The sequence below is a fragment of the Calliphora vicina genome, chromosome 4 (genome assembly GCF_958450345.1).
Source record: "Calliphora vicina chromosome 4, idCalVici1.1, whole genome shotgun sequence".
NCBI classification, from domain to species: Eukaryota; Metazoa; Arthropoda; class Insecta; order Diptera; family Calliphoridae; genus Calliphora; species Calliphora vicina.
The window spans coordinates 5,222,109-5,238,197 of NC_088783.1; the positions used below are offsets into that span (position 1 = coordinate 5,222,109).

The 16,089-nt window shown below is 28.8% G+C and overlaps 2 protein-coding genes across 6 annotated transcripts in view; one reads left to right on the plus strand and one right to left on the minus strand.

Moving 5' to 3' along the window:
- Positions 1 to 6,005, minus strand: part of HDAC4 (histone deacetylase 4) — a 70,726-nt gene extending 64,721 nt beyond the window's left edge. For all 3 annotated transcript variants that reach the window (XM_065506621.1, XM_065506622.1, XM_065506620.1), the window contains exon 1: positions 4,914 to 6,005. The gene's annotated coding sequence lies outside the window, so the exon portion shown is untranslated. The remainder of the gene's footprint in view (positions 1 to 4,913) is intronic.
- Positions 6,006 to 10,288: 4,283 nt separating this feature from the next.
- Positions 10,289 to 14,710, plus strand: LOC135957794 (protein ILRUN). Of its 3 annotated transcripts, none has more exons than XM_065508597.1 (3): positions 10,289 to 10,453; positions 10,889 to 11,285; positions 13,515 to 14,710. In XM_065508597.1, the coding sequence occupies exons 2-3, from the start codon at positions 10,897 to 10,899 to the stop codon at positions 13,945 to 13,947; spliced, it is 822 nt and encodes a 273-aa protein (XP_065364669.1). In that variant the 5' UTR covers positions 10,289 to 10,453; positions 10,889 to 10,896; the 3' UTR covers positions 13,948 to 14,710. The 3 variants fall into 3 exon arrangements, with proteins under 3 accessions (XP_065364669.1, XP_065364670.1, XP_065364671.1); XM_065508598.1 differs by having other exon boundaries at positions 10,294 to 10,453; positions 10,892 to 11,285; XM_065508599.1 differs by lacking the exon at positions 10,289 to 10,453 and adding an exon at positions 10,634 to 10,705.
- The last annotated feature ends 1,379 nt before the right edge of the window (positions 14,711 to 16,089 follow it).

Consider the following 16,089-nt stretch of genomic DNA (forward strand, 5'->3'; position numbering starts at 1 on the left):
ATTGTCATCTTTATTTGCAAAGTTGTTAATTTGTGTTTTTCTTTAATACTATTTTTTCTATACAAAATTTCCAAGAAATTTAGCAATTTCTTAGAAGAAAGTATGTAAGTAAGTAAAAGAGTAGTGTGTAAGAGAGGGCAATAAGAGAAGAAAGAACAATTATGTGTGAGAATGAGAGATGTTAAATGAAGGCAGCCAATTATTTTCTATGTTATTTTAACGCATTTTCAATATTTTTCTTCTCCCGTTGGGTTTTCTGTTTAAGAAGATTATTTTTTTTTACATTTAGAAGTTGTTGAGTGTTTTTGTTTTGTTCTATCTTTAATTTTACTTTTTGTTTTTTGTTTTTTTTTTATAAAATCTGTCTAGTATTTTGTTTTTGAGGCCATTGTGTTGTTGTTTTCAAGATTTAACACCAGTTGCTTTATTGTTTCTATTTTGTATTTCTCTTTGCCCTGCTGCTTTTATTACTAAACTTGATTTTGTTGGTGCTGTCGGTGGTGGTGGTGCTGCTGCTGCTTTTGATGGGGAGGTTGTTGTTGCTGTTGCCGTGACAATGATATGTTCTCGTGCCAAACCCATCAACCGTTTTGTGTTTATTCTTTATTATTTAATTTATTTTTTTATATTTTTACATACCTACACATAGGTATATTTTGTTTTTGTAGCATAAATACACCTCATCTTAATTACAACATAAAAAAACAAGCCAGCCCTCTTTGTTGGATAAATTCCTATAACACTGTCTTGTTCTCTTTTATTATTTTGTTGTTATTGACAATAAACATACCTACTTCTTTGTTGTTGTAGTAGCAAAAAGATCAACAAGTTCTTGTTTTTATTTTCTAATTCCTTTTTGTGTTCATGTTCGTCAACATAACGAGATAAGGTCGGTCGTTGATTTCCAGATCAGCAAAATGTGTGTATGTCCCATTTGCATTTTGTTATTTTCTTATATTTTTTGCAATTTCATTTAGTTACCGCATTTTATTTTTGTTCCTCTTCTATTGTCACATCTACTTCGTATAGGTATTTTTACCCAGCAATTTATTTGGCCGTCCGTACAATCATTATTCATCAACTTATTTATATTCCTCTTAAGCAAAAAAAAAACGCCTACAGAAATTCCTTATACTTTTGAATATTAGAGCTGCCCGTGAAATAGATTTGACTTGTTTTTTTTGTATTTTAAACTAATGAATTCAAAATTTAGAGCAGTAAGTAAATTGATCGAAAATGACTGAATTTGTTTATGAAAGATGGCTGATGTACAATGTAGATTTTTAACATATCGAAATATCTATATCTTACATACGTACATACTATGTATTATGGTTCCCAAAAAATTCCATGACGAACCAACTATGTCCGTCCATCTGCCCATCGAATGTGCGAAAGGGTCTACATGGGTCTTGTTCAATGAAATTTTAAAAAATTTTAATACGTTCATCACCTATAGGCTCCGCCGGACCTATGAAAACAACTAAAACACAATAGGTCATAAACTACTAGACCTAGAAACTTAAACTTTTGTCTTAAATTTTCATAAAGACTGCAAAAAATATTCAATTGCAACAAATTTATTAAAAAAAAATTAGGATACTACTTAAAATAAGGTAAAAACAATTTATTAATTAATTACTCAAAGCGTATACGTTATTTTGTTTAAGAAAATCACGTACTTGATGATAATTTAGTTTCAATTTTGGTTATAACTTTTTTATAGTAAAAGTTTAAAATTTTGTACACATATGTAATATGATGTAGTAAATCGTAATCAATAATAAAATCAATTTCGAATTTTTTGATGATACGTTGTTTTGCATTTTAGGTGACGATATACAGAGTTGGAAAAAAATAATAGAAACGAGTACTTTATTTTCAAATTTTGTAAGTTAATTAGTCAAGATTAGTTTTGTTTAAAAAAATGTACCTATATGCAGTTTTGTTTATCCGACATACAACATAAGAAAAAGCATAACCATTTCTCTTTTCATTTAAATTTAAATACTTTATAGGTATAACTAAAAATGTAAAGAGTCGATATTTTTACTGGAAAAAATAATAGAAACTCGTAAAAGGATTTAATTTTTAGAAGCACATCTTTTTATTTTTTGTTTTTCACAACTTCATAGCATCTGCGTGTCATGGAATCAACTAATTTTTGCGCAAACCTCCTTATCAATGGAAAACCACTCTTCCTGGATTTTTTCCCACAATTCGACCTTATTTTTCGGACTGAAACCCTCCAGATTCCTCTTGAGCACTCACCAAAGGTGTTATATTGGGTTAAGTGACTGTCGGTGACTGCGAAGGCCATTCCATAAGAGGTAATTTGTTGACAACAAATCACCCCATGGCACATTTTAAGGAGTGCTTCGGATCATTGTCCTGCTAAATCTCCCATCTCAAGGGCATCTCTTCCTCAGCAAATTGAAGCATTAGGCTTTGCAATATATTTACGTAGTCCGGGGCGCATATTTTGTTGTTTATCCAATATACTGGAACGACACCAGAAGAAGAGAAACACGCCCATATCATGATGGATCCACCTCCGTGTTTTACGGAGCGTGTGAAGCAAATCTTCCCAACCACTTCATCCGAATACTTTTTAACAGGTAGTGCAACATGTGGCCGAGCATTGTCATAATGGAATATTACAGTTTCATGTCACGCTGTAAATTCTGGGTACAGATTCATAATAGATATGACCCTTTTGTTCCTACCAAATACAGAGAATTACCTTAGCGCCATGAATGTTTGGCTTTGGTGTCAATCCGGCTGGATTGTCGGGCTTCACATATGATCTCTTACGCTCCTGGTTTTTGTAATGGATCAAGTTCCCAAGTAATGATTCGGTGCAAAAATTTTCTTTTATAACATTGAATCATCATTTCGGACATGCAAAATCAAGGTCTCTCGGCTTCAATTCATATGGTACCCAATTTACCTGTTATTGAATGAATAATGCTGCTGCCATTTGAAATTGCGGCTTGAGTAGTTCCCAATGATTTGAGTTTCACATCAATCTTCAGATTGTATTGCCTCCAAATCTTGATCTTCAAACTTGTTTGCTGACCTGTACAATCTTTGTCTTCTGAACCGCACAAATCATCTCTCGCACGTTAAAACCGACGGAACACACTCAACATAAGCTTTGGTGGCCAATCGGTGTGCTTCAACGGCAGTTTTTTTTTTAAATCAATGTAGTAAAGTAAAACTTCCGTACTATTCTAAACTTCCCGACTACAATTTGTTTCGATCGATGCAGAACGTTCTCTCTGGGATACACTTCACTTTGGTATATAGTATCCGATATTATATATTTTACAAACATTTCAAAATATAAGCTAAATATTTGAAAATCCCGTATTTTTAAGTTATGATTAAACTGTAATATATTCTTTAAAATAACTTGAACTAGGCAAAACTAAGCTTTAACAAATCGATGGAGAAATTGTTAAATCATTGTGAGTTACCCAGCTGAGAGCAATAAATAATTTGAAATACTTTTAAAAACAAAAGAAAAAACATAACGATTGTAGAAAAAAAAAATAATAAAACAAATAATAGTAGATTTAAGTAGGTAGGTATGTGATTTTATTTTTTTTTTTTTTTTAAGAAATAAATATGTACATACATTTGCCGTTAGCATTATTAATGAATTTTTGAAGGGGAATCACCCAAACTCTGAGCGCTGTAAAATTGGAAATAAATATATATAACTACCTACTACATATGTATACATATAAATAATAAATAAATAGGTACATATTTCTACGAAATAAGCTAATAACAAAAAAATAAAAAAAAAGTATTAATGAAAAAGCTTTGTTAATGGATATTTACAGTGAAGTATATAATTATCATTTTTTTATATTTCTACTCATTCAATTAAAATTTCAAATATGTAGAAAAAATTTACATTTACTATGGAATTATTAAACAAGGCGCTAATATTGGCTCTGTTGTGATTAAAGTTTTTTCGTTAATTTATTTCTGATTTTCAAGGGGTATTTTAGTGACGAATCTATAAAAAAAAACATAATTCTAATCTGGTATTTCTTTTTCCTAAGCAGACACTTTATACTGTTGCTAATTTAGCATTTATTTTGTTATTGACATTAAGTGATTTCTAGTCATTTTTCTGATATCGAATATAAATTGATAACAATCAATTAATCGTCAATAGTAGTTATAAATAAAAAAGTAGAACTTGCTTGTTGTTTTCTAAAGAACAAAATTTATATAATTATCAGTAAAAATTAAAAATGTAAATACCTACAATACTAGATAATTCGTGCAAAAGTTCTGGGAAACATTCAATTATTTTGTTTCAAAAAAAGCAAACTATTTGTTGGCAAACATTAATTGAAACTGAACTAGTTTATTATAAACTAAAAAATATTATTCATTTGAAAAACATTATGAATAAAAATTCCCCAGGAGTTTTTTTTTTCCTTTTCTCATTTTTCCTATTCAAATTCAATGCGAAAAAACTCCCGGGGAACTTTATAATCATAATTGGGCACAAATGCTAAAGCATGTCCTGTCAGTTAAAACATACAACTCCTAAACTAATGCGCTGTTTTTCTATAACGATAAATTTTGTTTTTGTTACAATAACAAAGTACTCGTTCGCTATAGAAAAAAAGGATCTTACATCTAAGAAATAAACTTTTATAAAAAATAATACAATAAAAAAAATAATGCAAATGGGACTTAGCGTCTTTGCATTCTAAGCTAACGAGCAAATTAATTGTATTTGTACCAAATGAGTCATTATTTTGTTTTAGTGTGCCACAATATTGTAGTGTTAAATTTTGATTTGTAAAAAAAAAGTACAATTTTGTACCAACTTTTTTCATCTCTTTCTGCTCTGCGTTTATTTGTTTATGTACTTTTTTACTTACTGTTTATTTTTTTCTTTTTGTTGATAATTTATTCTGTATTGTTGTTTTGTTGTTGTTATCGTTCCTTTTTGTTACTTTTATTTGTTGTGGTGGTGAAAAAAAACACCTTTCAAGTTTCTATTTCAGTCGTTTTTTTGCACTTGTTGTTTTTGTTTATATTATATTCACTTTTTCTCTGTCGGTGTGTGAGAGTTAAAGATTAAAAATTTTACAAACGTCAAAAATTTAAAGATGAATTAATAAATTTCAGTTATTTTTCATCATAGTTATTTTTTAGCAGTAGAAGGAATTTCATTTTATATTTAGTAAACAAGAGAATGAGGAAAGAGAATAATAAATAATATATAGTAATGACAACATATCAACATTAACAACAAAAAATTCCACTTTGCTACACAAAACAAACACTCAGACCCAAAAATTAAAAGGAAATTATGACGGGTTTTTTCGTGCGGCGGAGGGTAAATAAATAATAACCGTCACCGCTCCCACTCTGCCTTAATTTTGTATTCTTTTAATTTCGATTCTTTTTTGCTTATTTTTTTTTCTTCTTATACCACTGATGTTTTTCAATTAATTACACACACACAAGTACAAAACATTCAGATACACACATTCAAACACAGTATCATACGGTTAAACGGCGACGTTGACGTTGGCACTCATCTAGCGCTGACGTTTAGAATTCGTTAAAAGAAAAACAACAAAAAAATATAACGAGAAAAATAAATTCCACTACACACGATTCGACTGAACTCCACTTGGAATTTTTTTTTTGTACTTTTTATGAATTTTTTTTTATTCTAATTTTTTCATTTGAAATATTATATGCGATATTTTTTACAGATAACTTTCCGCATTTTTTTATATAAAAAACAATTATTTTCTTTATATATTCGTTGTCTGGCTATAGTAAATGTGCTATTATTTTATGCCTTTTCTTATTTTTTACTTCACTTGTGATATCAATTAAAACACTTTTTGTAAAAAAAAAATATTTCTTAAAACTTTGTATTTTAATCAGATTTTTTTCTAGTTAAGCGTACCACACGTCCGTACGAATTGAAGTTCAAAAGCTGTCTAATTTGACTGTATTGGAATCTGTTAGTTAGCAAGTCAATGAGTTAGAGAGAGATGGTTATATGAGCAGGAAATTTCGAGTTGTTAGATCTGGCAACTTGTGAAAATATATTGAAAATTCGTTAGTTACCAGTATTGCCAAGTTCGAATGTTGGTTTTATGTCAAATAATAAAAATAAAAACGTATCATGAATAAAAACAATATTTTAAGCTCTCTTGAAAAAAAAAATGTATTTTTAATTTTATTTGCTTTAAAAAATGAACTCTGTTAGTAGATGTCGCATTAAAACGAAAGGAAATTGTATATTTAACAGGTTCAGAAGTTATAGTTACATTTTATCACACAAGATAAACGATCATATGTTCCTTTCTGTTAGTATAACTTCGGGTTAAAACATATCTATACATTGTGTTAAAGGGAGTAATCCAGCCTTTTTTCTTTTTATACCCTTCACCTTCGTGAGAAGGGTATATATAAGTTTGTCATTCCGTTTGTAATTTCTACATTTTTCATTTCCGACCCTATAAAGTATATATATTCTGGATCCTTATAGATAGCGGAGTCGATTAAGCCATGTCCGTCTGTCTGTCTGACCGTCTGTCTGTCTGTCAGTTGAAATCAATTTTCTGAAGACCCCAGACATCTTCGGGATCCAAATTTTCAATAATTCTGTCAGGCATGCTTTCGAGAATTTTCCTATTTAAAATCAGCAAAATCGGTCCACAAATGCCTGAGATATGAGGAAAAAACCAAGACAACCTCGATTTTTGACCTATTTTTGACCTACATATATCTGGATTACTAAGGCATTAATATAGACAATATGGATATCTAATGATAGATATTTCAAAGGCATTTGCAACGTATATAAGACCATAGTAAGTTGGACCTACAAAATCGGAAAAAAAAATTTTAACAGGAATTTTTTTTTTCCAAAAAAAAATTTTTTAAAATCTAAAACAAAAATTTTAAAATTTAAAAAATTTTAAGGTATAATTTGGTGAAGGGTATATAAGATTCGGCACAGCCGAATATAGCACTCTTGTTTTAATTTACAATTACAAAAAATTATTTGAAAAGTGGGGAAGAGCTGCCAGATTTACGTTGTGAAAATTCGTTAATTACCAGTATTCCCAAGTTAATTTTTTTAAATCTCCGAAAATTAATTATTCTTATTTTCTAACTAAAGCGATTTGTTCGTGTTCGACTTGTTAATGGGGCTGTGCGCGAACAAAATCACAAGTAATTGAAAATTACTTGCGTGTATGGCCAGCTTAATTGAAATTTTTCAACCAGCTTAACAATAAATAATTTGAAAAAAGGAGGAAATGGATGAAGGTTGTGGTGAACCACATTAATATTGACTTGTTTAATTTTATAATTATTATGTATTTTAACTTTGTTAACATCGATTTAATTGTTAAATTAATTTTCCAATTTGAGTTTTGTTAAAAATAAAATTAATTAATTTTTTCTCTTAATATAAAACACATACATATGTATATTTTTAATTTAAAATTAACACATGGCAGAACAAGCCATAGACAATAACTAGATAGGTGACTGAGAGCCATAAACCTAAGTCTGTTGTCAAAAATCTAATTTATGAGAATGTATTGCATGTATTTTGTTATTGTATCACCCCGTATGTGTGAAAAGAGAGTAATTTTTCAATATATCGCGGTAACAAATTAAAAAAGGTAAGTGATTAAATAAATAATTTGACGTTTTAGGGGTAAATATTGGAAACTCTCTCTAATAATTGTACCTGGTAACTGATTGTACCATGAAATTAACATAAGATTTCCATAAGGTGAAAGGACAAAAGATAAGAGAAAGCAAAAAAATCATGAATTTGAAAAATTCATAAAATAATCAATGTTCCAGGAAAGCAGAAATTATTTATTTATTTGTTTTCTTTTCTTTAATTTGACAATATGACCTTGTTAATTGACCAATTGTTAAAAATTTTTGTTTTCTAAATTATAATCTTAAATAAGTTATAAGTTTGTCATATCGCTTGAAATTCTCAAAATACCAAAAAAGATAAAAAAAAATAATTTTTGTTCGTCCGCCTATTAGTTAAAATTGATTTTCCTAAGCCCATGGACCATCTTAATCATACATGTTTATACTTATAAGTTGTAGCATATATTTTCGAAAATATTGGTATTAGAAATCAGCGAAATTCGTTCACAAATGACAGTGTTATTGAATAAAATTCCAGACTATCCCACATTATTGTTTTAACATTTTTCAAATTTCTTTTGGACAAATTGTTAAATTACTTATTTGCTACAAATAAAATAAATAGGTAATTTTCTGTTCTAGGCCTGTACCTAAAAATTTGGAGCACTTGGAGCACTCTAATGTAGTTTTCAACTATTATAAACCAATTTTGAAAAATTATAATTATAGTGACTCATATGGGAATGACTGGACTGGTGCTAAGAACTGACTGAGAGGCATTTCCTTCATGGACATTAAGAGTAGCATTGTGTTTTTTGTTTGTTTTATGTTAAGTTCTTTGTAAATGAATGTAAATAGTTTTATTATAACATAGATTCAAGGTTAATGTGTTTTATTTGAAAAAGAAAATAGTGAAATTATATATTGATGTTGAACAGACTAAAACATCTTTATATCGACTTCATTACCAATGAGTAAATAAAATATAAGTACTGTAAATACAAGCGAAATGACAAATTTATATATTTATATCTATCTTTGAGGTCATGAAGAAGTCTATAAAGCGCACTGAAAGTGGATTTTGAAGACCTATTTCCAGTTCAAAACTAGTTGTATACTTAATATTAATTGCCGAAAACCCAACATTTATCATACAACATGATGTCAAACAACTCGTCCACATCAAGTAATGCGCAATCACTATGAATACGTTTATAATGAATAAAAGTTTAGCGGAAATGTTATCAAATTTGAATTTTGAAATTTTTATTTTTTTGAGAAATTTGTTACCAAAAAGAATTTTTTTTCCGTTGCTATTAAGGGTTAATTTCCATTTTTGTGCTGTTATTTTAAATACTAGACCTCATGTTATATTTTTCTTAAGTTTCATCAAAATCGGATCAAAAATATATAACATTTCGCTATCTTTCCATTAGAAATTTCAAATATTGAAAAATTTTACCTTTGACCTTCACGATTTAAGGTTAACGTTTTCCGATTTTAGGAAAACTTTCGACTATATTTAAAATTACCTGAAATATTATATTCTGAACAGATTTTACTTAAAATTAATAACAGTAAGGAAATTGGGCTCATTCGCCAAAATATGGCCAAAAAATTAGTTTTTCTCGAAAATCTCAAAATTTATATCGCAGGTACGGAAAAACTATAGAAGGTATTGACATACTTTTTTCACATTTTTATTCCCTATTATGTTGTTAATAAATCCCCATGTGATGATCAAAAAATTCTGAAATTTGTTTAACAAAATTTTTAAAAATTTGAAAATGGAGTTTTGAAACTGTCGTTAAAAAAATTATTTTTTTTGGTTATACCTGCAAATAGCTATTAACCTAGGTTTCCTACTTAGACAAAAAGTCATATACAAGTGAATATGGATATATTTTAAGTAAAAATGAGCTTTTATTTTAACATTTCTCAATTTAAAAAATCGTATCGACGTCAAATGACGAAAAACAACCCCAAATCAGTTAGGAACCAGCAACATGACTTTTTTTGACGGAGTATTGATTTTGAAATAATTCTTTTTTGCGAATATATAAATTTGTTGTAAATTAAAAAAATATGTATTTAAAAAAAAAAATCGGGAGAGATCCGTTATTAAAAAAATCCTGACTAAAAAAATTTGGCATCATTTTTAATTTTTCATTTACCCGAGATACCCTACCGCTTAGTGCATAAAATTCAAATTAAAAACTTAAAATCAGCTACACGTCCTTTATAATCGAAGGAAATTTTATTAAAATCGACCGATCCATTTAGAAGTTATAGATTTATTTACATTTTCCCCACTGTGCGTCGTCCTCTCATCTTCGGTGGTCAGGAAGCCATGCAGATCCATTTTCGTCGTCCGTCTGTTGTCGCCGTACTGTTCTCTTGAAGAAAAATATGGTATAGAGAGCGAAATAAATTAAGAGAAAAAAATTATACGTTAAACAGTTACCGACAAACCTGCATTATCAGTGGTGAGTAACTAAACTGTATTGCAATACCCTGTCATATCGACCTGTGATTTGACATGACAATTGTCAACTAAACTCAATCTTTCAGACATTTTACAAATACAATCTGGCAGCATTTCATTTTTATTAAATTGCATTTTACGTTGTTTATATCAACTGCAGAAAAAAGAAAAGAAAATTAGATTTTCCAGAAATTTTATAAATTCAAAATTTATTTAAAGTGTTCTTTTTTAATAATTTATAAAACAACAAAAAGCACAACAACGAAATTCCACATAAAATCTAAGGTGAGTTTGAGAAATTCCTTCAAACTAAAACCTCTTGAGAACATAAAATATCCAATTCATTTCATTTAAAAAGGCAATTTAAAAGAAAGAATGAAAAGAAATTAAAAATGAAAACAAAGAAAAAGTAAGAAATAAATTGGAAATTGAAAAAAAGTAAAAAAATTAAAAACATAAAATATCCAATTCATTTCATTTAAAAAGGCAATTTAAAAGAAAGAATGAAAAGAAATTAAAAATGAAAACAAAGAAAAAGTAAGAAATAAATTGGAAATTGAAAAAAAGTAGAAAAATTATAATATTGCAGCGAGGTATGAATGATCTGCAATGGTGTGACAAATAACAAAAGAGGTCATGGGACAAAGGGGAAAAAATAACTCCAACGATTCTGATGTTTCTAATTATATTTTTAAAATTCCTTTTTTGCTTTCGTTGCAGCAGACAATATGGATATAAGCGATAATGCATTTGATCCCCAACAGACTGGCCAGCCACAACAACAACAGCAGCAGCAACAAACCGCAACACCAGTTATACAAGGTCAACAAATGCAATGTGATTCCTCCTCAATTGCCTACGGTCCCCAACAACAATTCGACGGCACAACAACACATCATGGTCCATTAGGTGGACCGATACCACTACCAGCACCACCACAGAACTACGACAAGGCCCGTTCAAATGCAGCTGACATCGATTTCGATTCACTGTTACTGCAACAGTTCAGCTGTTTGGGTACACGAGACCATGAGGATTTAATTGAACAATTTCATAGCCTAATGAATAATCAAATGAACAAGGATGCGGCTAGATTCTTTTTAGAAATGAGCAATTGGTAAGAAATTAAAAAAGGCATGCACGAACGAGTAGTACTGAAATATATTTTGAGAACATAGGTATTTTTAATGTTAGAGATTTTTGGTAGGGTAGAAAATGCATTCCAATTTGACAGAGTTATTCTTTGTTCAAGTTCTGGAACAACTCTTTTAAATCGTTAATTGATTAATGTGTTAAAGATTGTTTGTTGGTATTTTTAACCAATATAACTGTCTGGGACAAAACGGAGTGTCTAGACTATGTATAATTCGCTATGACAAAACGTATCTAAACAACAAATTAGTTTTTGAAAAATGTCTAAATGTTGATATTTTGGGTATAAACATTTTAAATGAATTTTCTTTCCACTTCATATTTTCAGAAAAGAACAAATGAAAATGAGATTTTCTATTTAGAATTTAGAAAAAAAACAAGTAAGAGCTACATTCTTATATACCCTTTACCAAATTATACGTTAAAATAAAAATTATTTTTTTTTAAATTGTATTTAATTTTTTTTTTTGATATTTTCAATTTTTTAAAAAAATTTTTTTTTTTTAAATTTTGTGAAAAAATTGCATTTTTTCAAAATTTTTTTTTTTTAAATTTATTAGTGAAAAAATTGCATTTAACTAAAAATGTTTTTAGTGAAAAAAAAAAATTGGGTTAAAAATATTTTTCTATTTATTGTCTATATTAATGAAATAGGCCAAAAAACGAGGTTGTGCCAGTTTTTTCCTTACATATCAGCAACCGATCCGGGAGAATTGCCGATATATTGATGTATCGATCATGTTTGTAAGTTATTTGAGGGCTACGGAAAGTTGATTTCAACATACAGATGGACAGACGGACATGTCTATATCGACTTCGCTATCTATAACGATACAGAATATATGTATGTACCTATATTACAGTGACAATCAGTTGTATGAAAAGAAATTGTTATAAATTTGAAGAGTGAAATTTTACTATTTATATGAATTAAATAGGTGAAACTCGTTAACTTTCTGCATTGTTTTCTAGAAATATTTAGATTTATTTATATTAATGAATATACTTTTGCAAATAAATTCAAAAAAATCGAAATGTGTATGAAATTGTCGTTGTAATGAGATATAATGACAAAATTTGGTTAAAAAATTTTAAAGTTATTACAAATTCGCCAGACCATTAACGTATCTCAGGTCACAAATTTGAATTTTTTCCGAATTTTGGCGATAATAAAGTTTTTGGGTAATTTTGACCCAAAGGAGAAACGGTTAATTTCCAAAAAAAAAAAATTAGTGTAATATTCATTAATATGAATAAATCTAAATATTTCTAGAAAACAATGCAGAAAGTTAACGAGTTTCACTTCACCTATTTCATATAAATAGTAAAATTTTGCATATATCTGAACTTTGACCTCGATGCTCGTCCATAAATTATTGTCCGATTTGGCTAAAATTTTCAGCACTTAACTTTTAGCCACAATAGTTAATTTTTTTTCTCCATTACCCCACTTGGGGGCATTTGGCTTCCACAAAGCATCTCCATCTTATACGAATTGTTGCTGTTGTTTTTTTTCGCATATTTCCCATGTAGATTGCACTGTCCTAATTATTGGAGTATCGTGCGTCTCCATGTACAATGTTGCCATTAGATCCATTGTTATTGTTTGTATCAGTTTAAACGGTTGTTGTTCCAGCTAAGTAGATGATTGGTCTGCTATAGCGGGTTCTCGGATACATGTATGATGTTGCCATAAGGATTGAATCGATTGTTATTATTGCCTTGTGTCAGTTTCGTTAATCGGTTGTTGTTCCAATAGTTAATAATGTCACAATATTCCACCCGGCACTATTTGAAATCTAAAAAAATAAAATCGGCTGTCACTCTAATGTATATACTTTGTGGGGTCGCAAATGAAAAATGTAGAAATTACAAACGAAATGGCAAACTTTATATACCCTTGCCACTCATGGTAAAGAGTATAAAAATATCAAATGAAAATGAGATTTTGATAATAAATTTAAATTTCAGAAAAAAACTGTTGAAAATCAGAATTTTTATTTCAAATTCGAAAAGAATTTAGGATTATAGATACATTATTAAACTTAACCACTATGATAGTCGAGAATTTAAAAAAAAGAACCTGATCAAATATCGGGTAACAAAAGATATTCAAAAGAATATTTGTATTTATCACAATTTTAACTATAGATAACATATGTATATATATATATTTTTATTTTTTTTATTACAGGAACCTTCAAACGGCTGTTGGTTGTTATTTAGACTTTTGTAATGGACAAACATTGCCATCAATGAAAATTGTCCAACAAACACAACCGAATAATCAACAAATGGCATGGAGTCTGCAAAATATTGGCTCAGAATCATGGCCAAATGGTTGTTACTTAATGTCCAACAGTCAAACACGCCGCATCGAGGTGCCTACTGTACGACCCGGTGATACCTGCGAAGTTGTCGCTGATTTATGCACCAACGAACCAGTCGTTTGGCGTTTATGTACACCGTATGGCGAATATTTTGGCGATAGTTTATGTCTCGTAACGCCTGGGACGTTTAGCTCCCACGAGGAACTAAATCATCGTTTAGCTCAATTAGCCGTAACCGAACAAAATCCCGCCCAATTTCCTCAAGTTAATATTGTGATATCGGAGCGAATGGAATAAGAACATTGTCGTTGACTATATTGGTTTTATTGGACGAAAAACGTGATTAATTTAGAAATTGTGTGATTTGGTATGATGGTGTTTTAGAGTGCGAGAATGTGTTATTCGATCAATGTCGCTTTTTATACATAAAATTTATTTTATTTTCTTATTTTTACAGCTTACACTTAGAGCATAAACAACATAAACAACAATATGTGTTTGTTGTGTATTTTGAATATGTAGTTTTTTTCCTGCATTATCTTTTAAAGAACAATATGTAAAACAAACATTTTTTATTTACGTTTTTCCTACAAAATTTCTCAAAAACTTGTAACTGGGTTATAGTACATATTATTTTCATCAATAGACACCTATTTATTTTGAATTATTTTGTCTATTTTTTTACACAAAAAATGCATGTAGCAGTAGTTTGATTTTTTTATTTGCCCTTAATTGGTCTGTTCCAGTACTATTGTCAGATTTAGAGGTTTTAACAAAATATATTGACATTTTCAGTACAGAAACAACAATTAAAGGTAAAACCTGCAAATCTGACAATTTCTACTGCTTCAAAGCTAATAATTTACGCTACTAAATAAATTTCGAAAATTTTATGATTTCAAAATTCTATTAACATTTTTTTTTTGTTTTTAAATAAGTAATCCATTAATTTGAATATCTATTAAAAATATATTAATTTTATATATATTTAGATATATAAATGTAACTTTTAATTAATATTACAATATAATAAAAATAACAATTGTTAAAAAAGAATAAATACTTTTTTCCTACATACATATGTATATCATTATAAGTTATCTAAAAGAATTCAAGAATTGAAATAGATTTGGATGTTTCCAATAACACAAACATTTCTTAAAGTAAGTATATCTGACAGTTTTCGGTATACATATTTAGTTCTTTCTAACCGTTTTCTGGCAGATTCCTATAGTAAATTCTTATAAAATTTATATATATTTTTTACATTAAAATTATGGCCTATAAAAGGCTAGGTTATTGGTGATGAAATAAATAAAAATAATAGGATGAAAAGTCGAAAACATAAATATCTAAATTGGAATACATATTCAAAAATATTCGACTTTTTAAAAATCGAAAAGGTCGTCTTTTTGTTTCATGGGAAAAGCACTTATAAGTGCTTGTCACATCAAAATCTTTCAAATATGTGAAAAAATCGCTTAAATTTCTAAATCGATTTTCAAATTGTGATTATTTTTATATAATACCACAGATTATTACAGATAAGCAACAATAGCAGTTATCAAAAATGTTTTCAATGGTTGTGGTTTGCAGAGCAAGAGAAAAAATACAATTTCCAATAGGAAACGAGTATGAAATATATTTCTCCCTCTTTTCAAACCACAACCATTTTCTTTTTGTTATTTTTCTATTGCCATATTTCTGGAACCAGCTAATTCATATCTGTATAATTTGTGTATAATATTTACTTTGATCATGGTGTAATGATATACAAGGTGACATTAATCAAACAGCTGATTATTTTTTTGCTCGAGTTTGTTTACAACTTTAATCTTGTCAAAATTTTTTTTGCTGTAGTTTGTATACATTATGTCAGCTGTTTTTGACACTATTTTTGTATTTGTTGCCGTAACGCATACACCTTATTTATTTTAACCCCCATTAACACGAAGTCTGGTTATGCGTTAACTAATAGTTATACTGTCGGTTAAAATTATTTTTGTATGAAAATTGTCAGTATAAATAACTATTAGTTAACATACATATAACCAGACTTCGTGTTACTGGGGTAAGAATTATTAAGTTATTTCGATATATCAATAAAGTCGGACATTACAAAAATGTGTTAATTATCATGTGTAAACACTGAAGCAACTTGCAGAAATTTCTATGTATTTTCGGTAATAATTAGGGTTTTTATCCCGGGAATTCCCGGTACAAATTTCCCGGGAATTTTGCCAATTTTTCACTACCCGATTCCCGGGATTTTTAGTCGGGAATCCCCGGAATTAAAAACTGACGAAAATACATAGAAAACAAGTTAGAACACTGTTTTTTTTAAACGAAAAAGTGAAAAGTTGTTTGCTTATATCTTGGCAATAATATACCGCTTATTATTATTTATTTGGAGTTTTTCGTATGATAATTTAAAAAGAG